This window comes from Malus domestica, chromosome 15 (assembly GCF_042453785.1).
Source record: "Malus domestica chromosome 15, GDT2T_hap1".
Classification (NCBI taxonomy): domain Eukaryota; kingdom Viridiplantae; phylum Streptophyta; class Magnoliopsida; order Rosales; family Rosaceae; genus Malus; species Malus domestica.
Window position 1 is genome coordinate 19500397 of NC_091675.1, and position 20987 is coordinate 19521383.

General features: G+C 38.8%; 3 protein-coding genes across 6 annotated transcripts; all 3 read left to right on the forward strand.

The window, feature by feature from the left end:
- The first annotated feature begins 3837 nt into the window (after window positions 1-3837).
- On the forward strand, window positions 3838-6623 carry LOC103401046 (CSC1-like protein At4g35870). Its single transcript, XM_008339751.4, has one exon. The coding sequence runs from the start codon at window positions 4128-4130 to the stop codon at window positions 6537-6539; it is 2412 nt and encodes an 803-aa protein (XP_008337973.4). The 5' UTR covers window positions 3838-4127; the 3' UTR covers window positions 6540-6623.
- Window positions 6624-7165: 542 nt separating this feature from the next.
- On the forward strand, window positions 7166-8683 carry LOC103401045 (uncharacterized). Its single transcript, XM_008339750.4, has 3 exons — window positions 7166-7596; window positions 7846-7897; window positions 8288-8683. Exons 1-3 carry the CDS (start codon window positions 7433-7435, stop codon window positions 8483-8485), a joined length of 414 nt encoding a protein of 137 aa, XP_008337972.1. The 5' UTR covers window positions 7166-7432; the 3' UTR covers window positions 8486-8683.
- A 6051-nt stretch (window positions 8684-14734) lies between these two features.
- Window positions 14735-18025, forward strand: LOC103401044 (aspartyl protease family protein 1). 4 transcript variants are annotated; one of them, XM_008339749.4, is made up of 10 exons: window positions 14735-15340; window positions 15446-15557; window positions 15770-16005; window positions 16098-16322; window positions 16420-16555; window positions 16657-16730; window positions 16835-16934; window positions 17021-17078; window positions 17332-17403; window positions 17482-18025. In XM_008339749.4, exons 1-10 carry the CDS (start codon window positions 15018-15020, stop codon window positions 17685-17687), a joined length of 1542 nt encoding a protein of 513 aa, XP_008337971.3. In that variant the 5' UTR covers window positions 14735-15017; the 3' UTR covers window positions 17688-18025. The 4 variants fall into 4 exon arrangements, 2 of the variants coding, with proteins under 2 accessions (XP_008337971.3, XP_070669819.1); XR_011576111.1 differs by having other exon boundaries at window positions 14782-15340; window positions 17021-17098; XR_011576110.1 differs by having other exon boundaries at window positions 14782-15340; window positions 17200-17403.
- The last annotated feature ends 2962 nt before the right edge of the window (window positions 18026-20987 follow it).

Below are 20987 nucleotides of genomic sequence, written 5' to 3' on the forward strand. Positions count from 1 at the left end.
ACTTTGGTTTTCATTGAAAACAAGTATCATATTTGTGTGTTCCAAATTAAGCTATGTTTCCTTCAAGAACCACAAGAAAGTTAAGGCCTATTTGATACTTTACTTGAATCCAACTTTTAAACTAAAAAACAATTTTCAAGTTTTAGGCCTTAAAAACTTGTTTAGTAGGACTATTTTAAAAAACTGAACTCAAGACTAACTAAAAAATATAGTCTATTCTCTAAAAACATTAAAAAAAAAAAAGAGTTTTTAGAGTTTTTAAACTTAAGTAAATTGTAGCTATGATCCTTAACTTTAACTCAATTGGAGCAGTGGTCCCTCAACTAAAAATCCATTAGGCCATCTCCAATCGAAGGGTCCAGAGGGCCAGAGGGCCGAAAATAGCCCTAAAACCGTCTCCAACCGAGGGCTAGGCCAGAGGGCTCTGGAATCTGGGAGGGCCCCACGGGATTGGAGAGGGCTGGCTGCTTTCGGCCAGCCAGCCAGCTCCGGGCTGGCTATTTTTTTTTTTTAATGTTTTCCTATTGCTGTCGGTTATAACCGACAGCATTAAAGAGTTTTTTTTTTAATAGTTCTACTATTAGTGTCGGTTATAACCGACACTAATAGTTTGAATGTTTTTTAATATAACGGCTAGTAGCCGTTGTATTATTAGGCCTTTTTTTTTTTTAATGAATTTAAACTTTTTTTTTTCCCTTTTTTTTTCCTTTTCATATGAATCAAATTTTGTTTCATATTTTTTTTCAATTCTACTTTACAAAATTTTGTTTCATATTTTTTTTTAAATTCTATTTTTTCCTTATAACTTCTATTTTACAAAATTTGATTCATATTTTTTTTCCTATAACTTCTATTTCACAAAATTTGTTTCATAATTTTTTTCAATTCTATTTTTTTCCTAGGCCATTTATACAACATTAAATTAAATTAAGTAACATGAAACAACATTAAACAATATGAAATAACATTAAATAACATTAACCAACATACAAATTATACAACATAAAAAAACATTTAACAACATGAAACTTAAACAACATTTTTAAAAACATTTAACAACATAAAACTTAAAAGCCTACTCCATGCTTCTTTTGGCCCAAAGATGTGCAACAAGATCCTGTTGTAGGTACGTATTTGTGGCACGAGAACGTATCATTCTATAACGCCTCATATACTCATTTATAGAGATACTACCAGTTCTTGGATTGAAAGGCAAATTAGGCCCATCATATATTTTTGCTAGAGCCCTTCTTGACCTATTTGGATCTTCTTGGTCATCATCGGACTCTCCATCAATATACTTATCTCGCTCATCCTCCACTATCATATTGTGTAATATGATGCAAGACATCATGATGGAGTTCAAATTTTCTCGACTCCACCCTCTTGCCGGTTCGCTGATAATCTTCCACCGTGCTTGTAGAATACCGAAAGTTCTCTCAACATCTTTCCGGTATGCCTCTTGGTGTAAGGTAAACAACTTTTCTGCATCATTCCTAGGGTTTGAAATTGCTTGGACAAGTGTCGCCCACTTTGGGTAGATGACATCTGCCAAGTAATACCCCATATTGTATTCACGGCCGTTGATGTAGTAGTCAAGTTGAGGTGCTTTACCTTCCGTCAAGTTATTGAAGAGGGGTGAACGCCCAAGAACTGTAATGTCATTTTGGGATCCAGGGACTCCAAAGAAAGCATGCTAGATCCATGTGTCATATGAGGCAACTGCCTCTAACACAACAGTTGGCTTTCTCGACCTTCCGCTAAAGCTTCCTTGCCATCCAGTGGGACAGTTCTTCCAATCCCAATGCATGCAGTCTAATGACCCTATCATGCCCGGAAACCCACGGTCTTTAGCTTTGTGAAGGAGCCGATTCAGATCTTCTTGATTTGGCTCTCGGAGGTACTCGTCTTTGTAAACCTGAACAATTGTGTTACAAAATTCTTCAAGAGTATCAAGGCATGTAGACTCAGACATACCATGGGTTTCATCCATCGAATCAGCTGAAGAGCCATATGCCATCATTCAGAGTGCAACAGTAACCTTCTGATGAGGTGAGAAACCAGGGCGGCCTGCTCTGTCCCGCTTCTGTCGAAAGTATGGATTGACCTGCTGGACATCACGAAGTAAACGCTCGAAGACATGACGCCTCATCCGGAAGCAACGTCTGAAATCCTCTTCTGTGTACACCGAGTCGGGGTTGAAGTAGTTGTTCATCAGATTGGCATGCGTCATCGCTCTGTTTCGTGGTTTGTAAGAGCGACCAGCAACAGAGCTACCCCATTGAGGTTGTTCCTCAGTTGGCTGACACACCATGGCCGCAGCCATGGCTGCTGCCATGTTTTGTGTGTTGCGCCTTACTTGAACTTCTTCATCTGACTCCTCATCTTCTCGTCTCATTTGCGCCCATTTTGCTTCCAATTTGGAATTGGATGAGGACCCCCAATTGGAATTGGATGAAGATCCAAAGTTGGAATTCATTGCAAACTTGAATTGAAAGAGATTGAATTGAAATAGATTGAATTTAAAGTTGTGTGAATTATAGCCCAATATCCACCCTATTTATAGCAAAAAAAATTTAAATCCAACAGCTAGCTGACGTCAGCTACCAACGGCTAGCTGACATCATGTTGACGTCACCTAGCCGTTAGATTTGAATTTAAATTGTAGTTTTTAAATAATAAATTATGTTTGGACCTATGGCCCTTTGGCCCTCGGTTGGAGACGGTTTTTTGTGACAGGGCTAAAACGAGCCATTTGGCCCTCTGGCCCTCGGTTGGAGACGGAGGCAAATATGGCCCTGTACTGTTCATTAAAATATTAATATCTTGAGGAATCTTGGAGGGCCAGAGGGCTTAAACGAGCCCTCTGGCCAGCCCTCGGTTGGAGATGGCCTTACCATTGGTCCCTCAACTCATCAAAACGTGCAGCTATGGTTCCTCAACTAAAAATCCATTACCATTGGTCCCTCAACTTTAATTCAACTAGAGAAATGATCTCTTAACTTTAACCCAATTGTAGCAATGGTCCTTCCAACATAACTCGTTTTGTCAAATTTTTTGATGTAGTTGACGAAAATGATCATAATTACACACTTTGATAAGTTGAGGGACCCTAATTGTATAAATGGTCATTCCAACACAACTTATTTTTGACAAAATTTTTACGAAATTGATGAAAAGGACTATAACTACACATTTTGATAAGTTGAGGGACCAAGGTAATGAATTTTTAGTTGATGGACCATTGCTCCAATTTGATTAAAGTTAAGGGACCATTGCTACAATTTACTCTTTAAACTTAAACCACTCCTTTCTTTTCTTTCCCTCCCCTTTCACTCTAAATATCTCTCTTCTTTTTTCTCTCCCCTCTTTTGTTTTTTACCCTTTTTGTCTCTTCTCCAATCCGCTCTCATTATTCTTTCGGCTATTTCTCTTACTCCTCTATCTCTCTATCTCGTCCGATCCTCTCTCTTCTTTCTATTTTATTTAATTATCTCTTACTTTCTTTCTTTCTCTCTCCTCTTTCTCTATATCCTGCGACCCCTCTTTTTAGATCTCTTTGTCTAGTTTAAGTCGTAAGATTTAAAAATTTTAAATCGCAAGCCAATTAAGTTTTTGAGTTTTAAAGAAAATTGTTTTCAAGAAATGTTTTTAAGAAATGTTTTGAGAAATGATACAAAATTTCAATATGATACCAAACATGCCCTTAGTTTCTTGTTGGTTAAGAAAGCTTAGCCTAATTTAACTTAACTATGCATTAAAACTAAATTGTTTTATAATCCTCTCCTATTCATATTTGGAAGAAGAAAACTATACTACTTGTTATAATTTATTTATTTTTGGGCATTTATTCCCCTTCCATCAGTGTACACTGCTCCGAAAAATCCCAGCATCTTCCTTTTATTCCCCACAACCCCAAATTCCCTCCCTGCACCCCCCCCCCCCCAAAACCCCTCAACCCAAACCCTAATTCCTCCGCCACATGAAGAAAATCCCAGTCCAATTCAATCCCAATTACCTCAAATCCCACCAGAGAAACCCCAAATTCTGGTTCTTCAATCCCTAGATTTCCCACGCCTCCGTTGCCCACACCTTATCAATCTTTAGCCTTCTCCCCCATCCCCTCCATGAACGACACTCTCTCTCCTCCGCCGTCGCCCGGCGACGGCGCCGATACCTACGAGGCCTGGTACGGGAACATACAGTACCTTCTCAACATCTCCGCCATCGGCTCCTTCTTCTGTGTCTTCTTCTTCATCTTCGTCAAGCTCCGCAGCGACCACCGCCGCATGCCCGGCCCGTCCGCACTCGTCGCCAAGCTCCTCGCTGTGTGGCACGCTACCTGTCGAGAGATTGCGCGCCACTGCGGCGCTGACGCCGCCCAATTTCTCTTGATCGAGGGTGGAAGCTGCGGGTTGCTGTTGTCGATGGCGGTTTTGGCTGTGCTTGTGATGCTTCCGCTGAATCTCTACGCCGGGAGTGCTGTGCTCGGGGATCAGTTTTCAAAGACGACCATCATTCACATCGAGAGAGGTTCGGCTTTGCTTTGGGTGCATTTCGTTTTCGTGGTTGTTGTTGTTGTTTTGGTGCATTTTAGTATTTCTGCCATTGAAGGGAGATTGAGAATCACTAGGATTAGGGATGGAAATGGCAATTTGAGTGACCCAACTGTGAATTCCACGGCTATTTTTACTATAATGGTGCAGGGGATACCGAAAACTATAGGTAATGATAGGACTGTGTTGCATGAGTATTTTCAACATAGGTATCCAGGCAAGGTCTATAGGGTTATAATGCCGATGGATTTGTGTGCGTTGGATGAATTAGCCTCGGAATTAGTGAGGGTTAGGCATGAAATTTCTTGGTTGGTTGCACGAATTGACTCCCGGCTCTTGCCGTTTGAAAGTGAAGAGGATGGATATGTAAGGACTTCTTCAGAGGGGGTATGGGGCTGTGCTTGTAATTTATGGCATAAGGTGGAAGATTTCTGGTATAATACTCTGGCTAGGTTGGGATACACTGATGAAAGGAAGTTAGGAGAGTTGCAGGGATTGAGAGCTGAATTGGAGACTGAACTAGCTGCTTACAAAGAAGGTCATGCACTGGGTGCTGGAGTTGCGTTTGTGGTGTTTAAGGATGTATACACTGCAAATAAAGCTGTTCAGGACTTTCAACATGAGAAGAAGAAGCGGATAGGGAAGTTTTTTTCTCTTGTGGAATTGCGTTTACAGAGAAACCAATGGAAAGTAGAGCAGGCACCCTTGGCCACAGATATTTATTGGAATCATTTGGGGTCTTCAAAGCTCTCACTGAAATTACGAAGAGTGTTGGTGAACACGTGCTTGCTGTTGATTCTTCTGTTCTTTAGCTCTCCTCTGGCAATTATCAGTGCTCTAAAAAATGCCTGGCGGATTATAAATGCAGAAGCTATGGATAATGCCCAGTTGTGGTTTGCTTGGGTGCAGAGCTCAAGCTGGCTCGGGAGTCTTATCTTTCAGTTTCTACCCAATGTGTTTATTTTTGTCAGCATGTATATAGTTATTCCATCAGCACTTTCATATCTCTCCAAGTTCGAGCGACACCTTACAGTGTCAGGGGAGCAAAGAGCTGCTCTTCTTAAGATGGTTTGTTTCTTCCTGGTGAATCTTATACTTCTTAAGGGACTGGTTGAATCATCTTTAGAGAGTGCCATCTTAAAAATGGGAAGGTGCTATTTGGATGGAGAAGATTGCAAGAGAATTGAGCAGTACATGAGTGCCTCGTTTTTGTCAAGATCATGTCTTTCCTCTCTTGCATTCTTGATAACGAGTACATTCCTGGGTATATCTTATGATCTATTGGCTCCAATCCCTTGGATAAAAAGGAAGATTCAGAAGTTTCGAAAGAATGACATGCTACAGCTGGTCCCGGAACAAAGTGAAGAATATGCATTGGAAACTCAGGAAACCGATAGTCTAGAAAGGCCCTTGATTGTGGACACCACTAACGATTCTCCCAGATCGTATGGAATTGATCTGCAGGGAAATGATCTTTCTGATTACCCAATCAACAGAACATCAACAGCCCCAAAACAGACATTCGATTTTGCCCAATATTATGCCTTTAATTTGACGATATTCGCCCTAACCTTTATATATTCTTCCTTCTCTCCGCTTGTGGTTCCCGTCGGTGCTATTTATTTTGGGTATAGGTACGTGGTCGATAAGTACAACTTCCTCTTTGTCTATAGGGTCCGTGGCTTTCCTGCTGGGAATGATGGGAAGTTGATGGATACAGTATTGTGCATCATGCGTTTTTGTGTCGATCTGTTCCTTCTTGCAATGCTGCTGTTCTTTTCGGTCCATGGAGACTCAACGAAGCTGCAAGCTATATTTACACTTGGGGTACTAGTAATGTATAAATTGCTGCCTTCCCAGAATGATAGTCTTCATCCAGCTCTCTTGGAAGGCATACAAACTGTAGACACTGTTGTTGATGGGCCTATTGACTATGAGGTGTATTCACAGCCCAGATTTGACTGGGATACATATTATTCATGATTCACCTTCGGTTGACATGTAACTTTGCACAGTAATTATTGTCCATATTGCCACTTCTATGAAGAAAAAATGGATTCTCTCTGATATTCATGTCCCATTGATCTTTTGAGTGAGGACTTACCTACGCTCGGTACGCTATCGTAGATATTACAAATCAATAACGTAGTACTACTTGAGAAAATTAAAACACGTGACATTGTATAATTGATTTAAGATGTTGTCATAATTTAGTCGATTGTCATTGTGATTTTGCCACAATTTATTTTATTATTATTTTTTAATGAGAAAAAGAACTTCAAAACAAACTCACGACGATAATCTAATTTTAGCCCACCAAAGCTGAAAGTCGGGGAAACGACCATAGGGATAAGATGGACACCAAAACTTCATGGAGTTTTGCCAGAAAGGGTTCCAGATAATATTGATATGATGATAAAAATTGGATGAGAAAAAGAATGGTTCAGTATCATGGGGATAGAGCAGCAAGAAAACCGTAGAGAAAGAAGGGAGATTGAGGAATATTAGGAGATCAAAAGCCAAGACTTACCCTAACTCCACTCTTGGCCAAGCCTCTACTCCTCCTATACTTGCACAGTTGAACAAAGTCTCCAACCAAAATGTGGTTCCACTTCTCACTAGTTTCTCACTCATCTCTCTCTCCCTCTCTTTCTCTCTCCTCTCTCTCTCTCCTCTGTTTCTTAAATGTGTGGCTAATATTTAAATAAAAGGGGCAGGTTCTTATATATTAATTACCATTTCAATGAGCGTAAGTAAATAAGGCAACAGTTGAAAGTTTTGCAGTCACAAGTTAATCGTTTCTTTTTCTTCTACTTGTGACTTTGATTTTCTTTCTTCCTTCTTCTTGTTTGTTTTGTTTTTTGTTGAAAAAAACTATGCACCAATTAGGTGTGAAGAAAAGCAGCAATCTTCTTCTGGGTTCTGGTTCTGCTGCACAGGCAAACTCTGCCGGCAATGCCCAGCCTCTTTGCCCTAAGCCTCGAAGAGTTGGCCCTGCCATGCCTGAATTCCTCAACCCTATAAGATGTAACAATCACAGGTTTCATTAGGGTTTTCTTCTTTTTCTTTTGGGCCAATTTTAAATGATAGTGATTTTCGCACTCTCTTTTTTTCCCGTGCACTCCTTTTGTTTTAGCTTTTAGATTTAATAAATTAAGGGCGAAAACAAAGAGAGGAGTTCAGATAGAGAAAACATGATAGTTCGAAAATCACTACCTACTTAAATTCATGTGTTTTGAAGATGTAAATACCAACTTATGCAGCTCTTGTGCTTATTTTTTGTGACCAGCCAAAAAATTTCCGATGAGAGAAGTGGGGTTCTGAATATGATCAGTGAAAAGGTTAGCATTCATGCGCTTTTATTTTAATTTTGCTTTTCAACCGTTGTCGGTCATACTTTGTTTATTTGAGAATGCTTTTCAAAAGGCTAAAAATGTTTTTGTTAGTGCTGGACCGAAAAATTTAAAAGTATTTTGGAACTTCAAAAACATTTTATGAAAAAAAACCATTATTAGAAAGCACTTTCAGGTGTTTTTTTTCAAAAAACACAAAATTTTAATAAAAAATTCAACGTATTTTTAATAAAAGCACATCTTTAAAAAAAAAAAAAACTCTTATAACAAAGGTACTTCTTAAATAGCCAACCCCAAACAAGCCCTAAATTTGAACCCATAATTTCGTTTGTGACCAAATGAGTATCATCTCGTGTTTTTCGAATTGAAATTGTGCAGGAAATATTTGACGGAAGGGAATATGTGTGCACGAAATGCTCACCGGCGTGCTACTCAGGCTCTCCACCAGGAAGAACACACAACCCTTTGGTTCATGATGTGCAGTTCCTCCATCAGATGGAGCTTCTCTCTCCATTTACAAGAACAAAGCTCTCAGATAAATTTGGTTTAAGTACGACCTCTGCCTCTCCAGTGTGATATATCCTCAGAAAAATTGTGTCCCCAACTTCTTGGAAGAATCTTTCAGGGTTCCTTTTTTGTAGTGTGTTAATTTTGTATAAGCTTGTAATTTGTTGAGTTTAATTTGTGAGTATCAAATTGTATATATTATGAGATGATTACCCCAAATTTGTTTTGTATATATGATTTTGATAATAAAAAGGCATCTTCTTTCAATCTTTTCTTCATGTTAGTTGAGGATGTACATGGTTCCCAAAATATTTAAGTTATATATATATGTTTGAATGTACCATCTTTTGGTGTTAAAAAAATGATTTTATACGGTGTTTCAAAGTAAAAGCGATTTTTTATAACTAACAACACTTTTAATTACGTTTCACACAACAAATCGAAGTGTTTCCAAATTATAAAAAACGTTTTATGGAGAAGCACATGCTAGATGCTTCTTTCACAAACAATTTCAATATATTTTTTTAAGGCTTACTTTTAACTATGACACATGACTCTTCCCTAAATCTTATTTTACCCTCTACATTTTATATAGTCTCACTTTACCACATGTACTCGTCCACCGTGTCCACTTAACCCTTAGACTCTATATTATCACACTTTTAACACTTGCACTATTCCTCCATTTCTTGCTTTAACATATTCCATCAAATAAGTTAAAGACTAGTTAATTGTGCTGACGTGATATGAATAATTTAGTAATTTTAAAACTAAGTTGGCTATGTGACATATGATATGTTATGTTAGTGGTACCATGTGTAATGGGACGTAGGTTGGACTCAAATTAGAGTTTGGTTTCTCACGACCAAGAGCAAAAAGGAAGAATGGAAGGTTGAATATTAAGATTCGTGTGTCAATTTCAAAGTTTTCCCATCTTTTACAAAGATTTAATCCACTAATATAGTTGAAAAGACTAAATTATCTATGCTATGTCAGTAAAATTAATAGCTCTCTTAACTTATTGACGAAATAAAATAAAGTGCAACACTAAGAAAGGGTTCGATTATCAAAGTGAGACAATATTGAGTATTAGAGTGTAAAAGATAAATTGGGATACCAAGAGTAGCTATAAAAATAAGAGTAATGCTATAAAGATTAAATTTATAAATAAAATTTGTAAATCAAGTGATATGTCACCAATAGAAAACTAGCATATGCACCACATTTTGTGTGTGAAAATGATTGAGTTTTTTTTATTAACACCCCATTTTTTTTAATTCTTGTTGAACTACCTCTTTTACTGTTACAGCTCGTCCTAAATCAAGGTATATATTTTATCACCGAGCATGTAAATTGACAATAATGCCCTCGTGATTTAGTGACGTGGATGGACATATATAGTTTTAAATTATTCCCTTGTTCGCAAAATTAAATGGTGCTCGACATCACGAGCACGTCGACATGAATTAATAACGAGTATGGGTGTGATTCTATATTTCGGGTTGGTTATTTCTTCTTTGGACCCATTTTTAGGATCTTAACTCAATGGCCGAATTAAGGGCCTTATTACTCCCTCCCCCCGTGCCTTTTCCCCCCTCATTCCAAAAAATTCCTTTTCTCCCTCACACTCTCCCGCACCTCTCCTCCTCTCAGTGATCTTGTCCCCGACATCACACACACGCACATACATATTTACACCTATTGCAACTATCAAAATTTCTCCCTTTCTTCCTCACACCCCATACTCATCCTTTGGAATTGTGTAGTTTTCGTATGGTAACTTCGTCGGAATCTCGAACCTTTCGACCAAGGTAAGTTTGGAATTTCCAACCTCAAATCCTTCTCACGTTGAACTCCTAGTGATGTTTTTAATCTTAAATAGAAGGTTTGTGGGTGATTTAATACAAATTTCATCTCGGGGAAGAATTTCCCCAGATTTGTGGAAAGTGAACAGTGGTCGTTTGACCATTTTCAGACCAAATTTCCAACCAACTCCGGTTCTCCGTTGGGTCTCTTAAGGGTATGATTCTCTTCTCTACATTTCTAACTTAAAAATGGCTTTTAAATCATCAAGTTTGGTTTAGTATCGAACTAGAAACCAGCTAGGAAAGTTCGGTAAAAAAAATTCCAGTTTTCTGGGATTCTTGGACCCGTGACCATTTGGCCACTTTTAGACCACTTTTCTGACGAACCTTGTCTATTTCACGACCCCAAATGGGTATATATCTATTCCATGCATTCCTAAATTTACTTAGGCTTTTGAATCATGGATTTTGGTTGAGAATCGAGCTCGAAATGAGTTCTAGAAGTCTTGCGTTCCAAACTGCAAAAGTGCAGATTTTCGCAATGAGGAAGAAGAAGGAAAAAAAAAAATAGAATATGTTGGGCAAGCCCAACCTTTAAACCATTTCAAATTGGACCTAAGCCATTTAATTGGTTTAGGCCTTATATTCAAAATGGATTAAGTCCATTTTGTTTTAAGTTGGGTTTTACACTTAAACTAGATTAAGTCAAAAAATTATTTTAAAAATATGAGGATGCTCGTGAGGTTGAGTAGGCCACGATGGTATATTCAAACACCCTAATTAAGCGAAGTATGAGAAATTGATCCCAGGTTTTGTATATGTGCTATTGAATTAACGTTAAATTAGTTGTTTCACATATATAGGTGAGACGTTTCCAGAGGACGAGCGTAGCCAGACAAGACTCGGGGACTACGACCTAACTATATACCAGTAAGTGGGCTTTTGGTTTTCAGTATATACTAGTGAGGGTACAGTCTTTCACGTGATATTCACTTCCCGCACCATATGCTCACCTTAGATCCAAGTTAGGTACACAGTCATGTTGTACAGATCACTATAAGTGGTTCCGACGCGTGGGTGACCCGCGATTATTCGCACAGTCTTCACGTGATCGTATTTATTTACACCCAGTCTTGTTGTACAAACCACTATGGGTGGTTCCGACTCGTGTGCATGTATACTTGTTAAGCTATATGGTCAGCCGTACATGCCACTTTAGGTGGATCCAGCTGATATGTGATTTCTTATGAGTTTATTTCACCTGAGTAACTTATTATGTTATTTTGAGATATTTAGCATGACATACTTATGAGTATCGCTTTTATGAGCATGGTTTTGAGTTATGTATATATTCTATTTGTCTGGAAAATTATACAGGTTTTACGATGAGGGGTTACTACCTTTGATAATTGAAATGGTTTTTGAAAAACTTTGTTTTTGCCCACTCACACTTTCTGTTTTGCGCTCATCCAGGTTTTAATTGCTAAAAGTTCGTATCGACGAGGATTTTTGACAAATCTCAGGATAGGTGGCTACTTCTGAGGGTATAATCTTTATCCACCATACTGTACTTACTTATGCTCTAATGTCACGTGTGAAGTGGGTTCATTCCCGCTCATCAGGGCACTCTGGTATTTAGACACGCTTAGGTTTAAATTTATTCACATTTTTCCACACCATCACACTTTATGGCTTCGTCACCTTCCAGGTGTCGGCCAGTACAGCTCGATTCGGAGTCCTAGTGGACGTTCCAGGTCAGGGTGTGTCATTTACCCTAATTTAAATTTGAAAAAAGAAAAAAAAAACCAGCACCCACAAATGCATCACGTATTCCTTTCAAAACTGTCACATCCCCGCCCGGGGTCCACCACATCCCGGGCCTGCTCCACCACCGTAGCACGATATTGTCCGCTTTGGGCCCCGACTACGCCCTCATGATTTTGTTTCTGGGAACTCACACAAAAACTTCCCAGTGGGTCACCCATCATGGAAGTGCTCTCGTGCGCTACTCGCTTAACTTCGGAGTTCCGACGGAACTCGAAGCCAGTGAGCTCCTAAAAGGCCTCGTGCTAAGTAGGGATGAGAATATACATTTAAGGATCACTCCCCTGGGCGATGTGGGATCTTACAATCCATCCCCCTTAGGGCCCCGACGTCTACGTCGGCACACCACGACCAGGGTTAGGCTCTGATACCAAATTGTCACATCCCGGCCCGGGGTCCACCACATCCCGAGCCCGCTTCACCACCGTAACATGATATTGTCCACTTTGGGCCCCGACTACGCCCTCACGGTTTTGTTTCTGGGAATTCACACAAGAACTTCACAATGGGTCATCCATCATAGGAGTGCTCTCATGCACTACTCGCTTAACTTCGGAGTTCGGACGGAACCCGAAGCCAGTAAGCTCCCAAAAGGCCTCGTGCTAGGTAGAGATGAGAATATACATTTAAGGATCACTCCCCTGGGCAATGTGGGATCTTACAAAAACAGCCAAACAACATGCACTACCATTAATGAATTCCATTGATCTCAATAATTCAATTGTTACAAGAAGATGGTCTTGATAACTTTAGTTACCCAAACATATGCCGACCTTATATTACAGAAGCACTTTCCATATGTTTTCCTACCCATAGCCATCAAGTAGACATCCTTGAGTATGGCGTCTGAAATTGTAAGTTTTGCAAACTGCTAAAGGCCTCACAGAATGACAGGGAGGGAAAGGGGATGGGAAGATGAGGGAATGGAGTGCTAGCATGGATCGACGAAGTGGCGGAGGGTGAGCAAGATGTCAGTTAGGTGAAATGTTATTGTTGTTTTGAACAGGTGGGATGGCTTCAGTAAAAGTAGGGTTAAAATTGAAATTTAAAAGAACAATTTTAAGTGTGGGTGTATTTATAAGATTGTGGGGTGCCAATAAAACAACCCAAATGATTTTTATTTTTATTTTAAAATGGGAAGGAGAAGGGGAGAAAAAAGGAATGTGGATTAGAAAGAGAAGTTTTTTTTTTAAATTTTTTTTATATATATTATTTTTTTAAATTAGAGGATGTTAGGATCACTCTTGAGTGAGACTTTGAAAAAAAAACTGTAAAATTTAGTTTGTATGAATTTACTTTATTGTTCATGATTTTGTTTTGTGATAGAAGATAAAATTGTCTTTTTACCTTATTTTAATTGATAAAGAGAGTTTTATTACTCACACAAAAACTTCCCAGTGGATCACCCATCATGGAAGTGCTCTCGTGCGCTACTCGCTTAACTTCGGAGTTCCGACGGAACTCGAAGCTTGTGAGCTCCTAAAAGGCCTCGTGCTAGGTAGTGATGAGAATATACATTTAAGGATCACTCCCATAGGCGATGTGGGATCTTACAATCCACCCCCCTTAGGGCCCCGACGTCTACGTCGGCACACCACGACCAGGGTTAGGCTCTGATACCAAATTGTCACATCCCGGCCCGGGGTCCACCACATCCCGAGCCCGCTTCACCACCGTAGCACGATATTGTCCGTTTTGGGCCCCGACTACGCCCTCACGGTTTTGTTTCTGGGAATTCACACAAGAACTTCACAATGGGTCACCCATCATAGGAGTGCTCTCATGCACTACTCGCTTAACTTTGGAGTTCGGACGGAACCCGAAGCCAGTGAGCTCCCAAAAGGCCTCGTGCTAGGTAGAGATGAGAATATACATTTAAGAATCACTCCCCTGGGCAATGTGGGATCTTACAAAAACAGTCAAACAACATGCACTACCATTAATGAATTCCATTGATCTCAATAATTCAATTGTTACAAGAAGATGGTCTTGATAACTTTATTTACCCAAACATATGCCGACCTTATATTACAGAAGCACTTTCCATATGTTTTCCTACCCATAGCCATCAAGTAGACATCCTTGAGTATGGCGTCTGAAATTGTAAGTTTTGCAAACTGCTAAAGGCCTCACAGAATGACAGGGAGGGAAAGAGGATGGGAAGATGAGGGAATGGAATGCTAGCATGGATCGACGAAGTGGCGGAGGGTGAGCAAGATGTCAGTTAGGTGAAATGTTATTGTTGTTTTGAACAGGTGTGATGGCTTCAGTAAAAGTAGGGTTAAAATTGAAATTTAAAAGAACAATTTTAAGTGTGGGTGTATTTATAAGATTGTGGGGTGCCAATAAAACAACCCAAATGGTTTTTATTTTTATTTTAAAATGGGAAGGGGAAGGGGAGAAAAAAGGAATGTAGATTAGAAAGAGAAGTTTTTTTTTAAATTTTTTTTATATATATTATTTTTTTAAATTATAGGATGTTAGGATCACTCTTGAGTGAGACTTTGAAAAAAAACTGTAAAATTTAGTTTGTATGAATTTACTTTATTGTTCATGATTTTGTTTTGTGATAGAAGATAAAATTATCTTTTTACCTTATTTTGATTGATAAAGAGAGTTTTATTAATATAATTTTAAATGAGCACTTTATCAACAATTAAGTAATAATATAAATGTGAACTTTCATATCATTTAATTTTATCTAAAAATTTAACCCGCTTGCCGTCCCCCAAAAACATAGTTATGGTATTGCTCCCTCCAAGAAACCGCGTGACCGTTGAAAAGCTCCTCAGGTGAAAGGAAAAGTGCGCGCAACCCAGTGAGTCACACTGTAATGATCAAGACTTCCAGTGGGTCCCGCCTGCAAAATCCACACGCTTCTTCTTCCATTGTATTCGGATTCAATCGAATTTCATCGTCTCCTTCCCCAATGCAAATCTGTCTAGGGTTTCAGAAAAGATCATCGAACGGAAATGCTTTTTTCCGATCACTGTAAGTTCGTTGTCCTCCTCGTCTTTCTTCTCTCGATCTTGGGCCTCGGGAGCTGCCACGGCCGCATCTTCAGCTTCAAGATGCACCACCGCTTCTCCGACCCCGTGAAGAAGTGGTCCGCCGCCGCCGGAAAACTCGCGCCGGCCGAAAATCTCCCGGCGAAGGGAAGCTTCGAGTACTACGCTGAATTGGCCCACCGCGATCGCGTCCTCCGCGGCCGCAACCTCGCACAGAGGGGCGGCGGCACCACTCCGCTGGCTTTCTCTGGCGGCAACTCCACTTTCAAAATCAGCTCCTTGGGATTGTACGTTTCTTTCTCTCAAGTTTCGATTTTTTATTAAATTCTTGAATTGGAGTTTAAATTAAATTGCTGATTTTCATTTTAAATTTAATTATTTAACTTGTGCAGTCTGCATTACACGACAGTGCAATTGGGAACGCCGGGAGTGAAGTTTTTGGTGGCGCTCGACACTGGGAGTGATCTGCTTTGGGTGCCTTGCGAGGGCACAGCTTACGTTCCTGTATGTATCAAATTATAGGTTTAGCAGATTATGCGAAACTTTGTAATTAATCAATGCAAAAAGGCGTAGGCGGTAATATCGATTTCAAGTACTAAGATGTTGTTATGTAGGGTTTGAGGGACAAGAATTGTGATATCAATTTTCTGATGAGTTCATGTGTTATTACTTCTACTTTTAGCACTTTACTAATTAGGTTTCATTTACCATGGCAGGATTTTGAGGTTAGCAAATATGACCCTGAAGGGTCGTCGACAAGCAAAACAGTCAGTTGTAACAGCACTTTGTGTGCACACCGTAATAGCTGTCTAGGAAGATTCAACGATTGCCCTTACACGGTCTCTTATATCTCAGCTGAAACTTCTAGCTCTGGGGTACTGGTAGAGGATGTTCTGCACTTAACAACGGAAGATAATCATCGGAAACTGGTTGATGCATACATTACCTTTGGGTTAGTTCTGTCATCGAGATCTTTGGACTTCTTTCTGTTCCTTTTCTTGTAAGTCTCATGTATGCAGCTGAAAATGCATTGTGAATGTGCAGTTGTGGGCAGGTGCAAAGCGGCTCTTTCCTGGATGTTGCTGCTCCTAATGGGTTGCTTGGGCTCGGTATGCAAAACATATCTGTTCCTAGTATTTTATCCCGGGAAGGCTTTACATCAGATTCCTTTTCCATGTGTTTCGGACATGATGGGGTTGGGAGAATTAATTTCGGTGACAGGGGGAGTCCAGGACAGGAAGAGACCCCTTTTAATTACAACCCGTCACAGTAAGTGGTAACTTCTCAGATTCTTTAAATTGATTTTTTATGAGATATTTTCCTGAAAAGAGGTTTTAATATTTATATGCTCTGATGCATATCACAGTCCAACATATAACATCACCGTAACTCAAATTCGATTGGGGACAGATCTTGTAGACATCGAATTCACAGCTATTTTTGATTCTGGAACATCTTTCACATACTTGGGGGACCCATCTTATTCAAATCTTTCAGAGAGTGTAAGCATTAAGCCTTCTAGTTAATATCAGTATGTTGAACAATAGAACATCAATTTGTACTTAAACGCAACTAAGTAATTGATGCTCTATGACTTTTGCAGTTCAATTCACAGGCTCGAGATAAGCGTCGCCCACCTGATTCGAGGATCCCATTTGAATATTGTTATGATATGAGGTTTACATAATTTTTTTTTCTTTTCTGTATTTTCTTTTAGCCGTACTTCCAACTTCAAATTCTTTTTCTATTATTCACAAGAAGTTCTTTCTTTCATTGTGCAGTCCTGATGCAAATACTAGTTTGATACCTAGTCTCAGTTTAACCATGAAAGGTGGAAGCCAGTTTGCAGTCTATGATCCGATCATTGTCATATCCACTCAGGTATTGCTTTGTTCTTATTTTTTTTCCCTGGTGTTATTTGTTGTTTCCTGAGAATGGTTATTATCTTCCTTGCAAATGATTTGCAGAGTGAGCTGTTATATTGCCTGGCTGTTGTCAAGAGTGCGGAACTAAATATAATTGGGCGTAAGTCTTTGAATTTACAGGTCATTTGAATTCTTTTGGCTATGAAAGCAAGTCTTTGAATTTACAGGTCATTTAAACTCTTTTGGCTATGAAAGCTCATTCCTAGTTGACCATTTCTCAGTTATTGGGCACAAATCAGCTACTGCGATTTTCTATCTCTCGGATCAACAGTCCACTCTAATATAAGTGTCCTAGTGGCTTTTGTTTTGCTGTTACATGTTGGCTTATGCTTAAGTTGTTGCTCTTTGTGCAGAAAACTTCATGACTGGCTACCATGTTGTGTTTGACCGAGAAAAATTCGTTTTGGGCTGGAAGAAGTTTGACTGTAGGTGTTAATCCCGTTTATGCACTCAGCTTTTCGCAATGCCTTATTGCATAACCGAATTTTTGGACCTTAATGCAGGTTACGACGTCGAGGACCATACTAACTTACCTTCTGAACCGCACTCTAGCACTGTGCCTCCAGCTGTTGCTGCTGGGCTTGGTAACCATTCTAATCCAGAATCAACGAAAAAGACCAGGAATAGACAGGCTTCAGTTGCATCTCTGCCTTACCGTAGCCATTCTTCTCTGATATATTTTGTCATCCTCCTTTTCCTACTACTGTAGCTGGTATGCGGCCGTCTTTTTTTCTGGTTAGTCACACTTCCATATGGTAAACCGATTTAGATAATGTCCTCTTGCCACAAATTAGATTTAAATCCTCTCTAATCCGTCCCACTTTACGCTACGATTGGAATAATCGTGAGCATGCCAAGATCGATTCCCCCCATATTGTTTAGCCCTTCCTCATGTAGCATAGGCATTTGCACATTATTGTTGTAGCTGAATATTTTACAGGGTTCAAGAGATCCAGTTCGTTGAATACACGGTTATACTGCACGTGTTTCAGTCACCTTGTAAAGTTGCAATATTGTAGATGGAATGTGAATTTAGAGTTCCCAAAATCCCAGGGCGGGATCTCCGGCTTATTTTATCAACAATTGTCGTTTATGAAATTTGAACTCAGGAACTACTTCGATGAAGTCCCACCGTACTCTATCACGCGCTAGTGGATTGGAAAAGCTCTATTTTAGATGCAGTTGTTGTGTAATCCGAGACACCGAACAAATTCCCTAGGACTGCTATAACTCGCATGATATTAGACCGCGAAAAAATCTTGTTCGGGCATGTTTGTGCCATTAAAAAATAGTAATTAGTTCCGATTGCCAGGGCAGAGAATCAGAGGTTGTAATTAATAAAATAAATAAAAAATAAGTGGACTGAGGCACAACTCATAGACCTTCATAACGCTATGTAGGTTGACTTGGTCACATAAAAACTTTATCTTTGAATAAGAATTGGCCGAGGGCAAATAATAGGAGTGATTGGTGGTGAAAAATTTGAGTCATATAAATTTGACCAAGAAAAAGAGGTCTCTTTTTCTTTTATTGTGCGTGTGCACGTTACGGGCAACTTTTGAATGAAAATCTTAATTTTAATTGATTTTGGCAGCAAGCTTCCATTGTTACTTTTAGCACATGGATGATTGGTTTAAACTTTATTTTTGAGTGGGGTGGATGAATAAAGAAAGATTAGGAGAGTGATTGATGGTAAAAGACTTGAGTCATATGTCTCCATTCAAGCTTTTGAGAAAAAGCAAGTCATAACTTTTGATCTTTCAATCTTGTTCCCTTGATAATATTTTTGCTCAATACCCTCAAGTGATTGGTGGTGCTCACTACCCTATTTATTACCGTTAGATGAGTTCAAATCCAATTCGTGAGAAGAAGCATCAAATGATTTGGACAGTTGTTGTGCAAATTTCTAAATATGTGTAGTAGATAGACACAAATTTCAAATTTAAACTCATTCAATGATAATAAATAAGATTGTAAGCATTACATCACTTGAAGCTGATGAGCAAAAATGCACCCGATTCCTTTTTGTGTCATCCATATGTTTTGGTTGAGGTGTCAATTGAAGGTGTCAATTGGACACAGATGAAATTGAAATTTCGTTTGAGGAGATGGTGAAGGGTCGGTCCAAAACCACTTGCTAGGTCAAATTTGCAATGCTATGCTTTTCCTACTTTCTCGAATCTCCTCTTGGCTTTGTTAGATTGGTGTGAAATTGTCAATGTGGTCATTTTTTATTGGCGACTTGCATGCTAGAATTCTAGAGGAGGAAAGTTCCAAGCACCTTCTGCGGCTTAATTGCCCCCGTTTTTCATGGCATTCATATGAAAGCTCCATGCAAAGGAGTCTTTACAAAACTTACCTCCTAACGACGGAAAGTCGAACTTAAAATCTCGTACTTACAAGTGGGGAGAAATACAGTTAAACTATGCTTTTCAAAAATGTTCTTCTTGAATTAGATGCTAAAGAAACAATTTATCTTCATGTTAGATTAGTGAAATGGGGAAAATGAGATCATTGTGAAAGATGATCTTATGTAGAAGTTTCGTGGTTTTTTTACATGTCAACGGAGGCATCGAGTTTCCAATATACCGACACATTTGATTGTGACATTTGCACTTACATCGAATGAGTTTCCTGCTTGGATTGAGGAGGAGCTAGTTTGGTTAATCCCATCGATGATGTGGGGAATGGTTAATTTTGCTTTATGTTGGTTTTTGCTTGTAGTTTTGTCACATAGTGTGCAATTTTTTTTCTTCGTCAGATTTTCTTCCTTTTGAGGGCTCTGTCGCAAGGTTTGACAATATTGTTGCGCATTTGTCTTACAAGCTTTGAATTTTGCACAAAAACAGGAAACACATTATTTTGTCCGACTTGACTATATACTAAATTTTGCAATAATAAGAAAAAGAAATTGTGTTAGTGATAGTTAAATATCCAAAGTGGTTGATATAAAATCATTAATTCCAATATTTTCTATAAAACTAGCAATATATTAGCTTGGACAAATGTTTGGTTTGAGTCATTGATCCAATAAGACATTATAATTTAAAATGAAGTAGGAATTAAGGCAACCTATAAATGGTTTGTTCAATGTTTCAAAGCTTGATTTTCGCCACGTGGCTTCGAAATGGCGTGTGATTAAATCAGCTTTCAAATTATGACTTCAAAGTCAATATCTTTGGAAAATGATGGATTTGGATCCTCTCCAAGGCAATTGGTCGAGATCCTCCTGACCGGTGTTAGTGGGCCGTTGAATTTTTATCCAACGGTTATAAGCATGGAGGCTCTCTAAAAGTTATAATAATTGTAGTCATTGGATAAAAATCCAACGACCCACAGACACCGATCAGGAGGATCTCGATCAATTGCCTCGGAGAGGATCCAATTCCAAAAAGGATCGCACGAAGATCATTTTCTTGAGAATTCGAAGGATCCCATAATTATGACCGTTCATCTTATATCATGTGGTCAGTTTTTGTTATATATTATTTATATTTAATTTAAAAGTTAAAATTTAAAATAATTTTTGATCATACGATATACGATGAACGATCATGATTACGGAATTCCTTAGATTCCCAAGAAAATGATCCGACGAGAATCCTTTTCCAATATCTTTTTGCTTATAATTTTTTATACTATTATTATTATTATTAATCTTTTTGGTAATGTGATGCCTCTTTACCCAACCGACCTCTTAATCAGTTTACCTTCCCATTCACACCCTCAAATTTCTCTCTTCTTGTCTAATCGCCCCTCAACTTTCATGTTATTCAATAACTCCCCAACTCATTTTTTTTTCACACCTGTTAATTTAGGACTCGTTTGAATGTACTTTCAAAATAATTAAAAGCGCTTTTAGATAAAATATTTTTTTATTTCAAAAGCACCAGTTATGTTATTCTTTCATAAAGTACTTTAAATGCTTTTTCAAAATTTACTTATATTTTATTAAGAATTGGTTCTAAAAATATTTTCACCAAAAGCGTTTTCAATCATTTTAAAATCA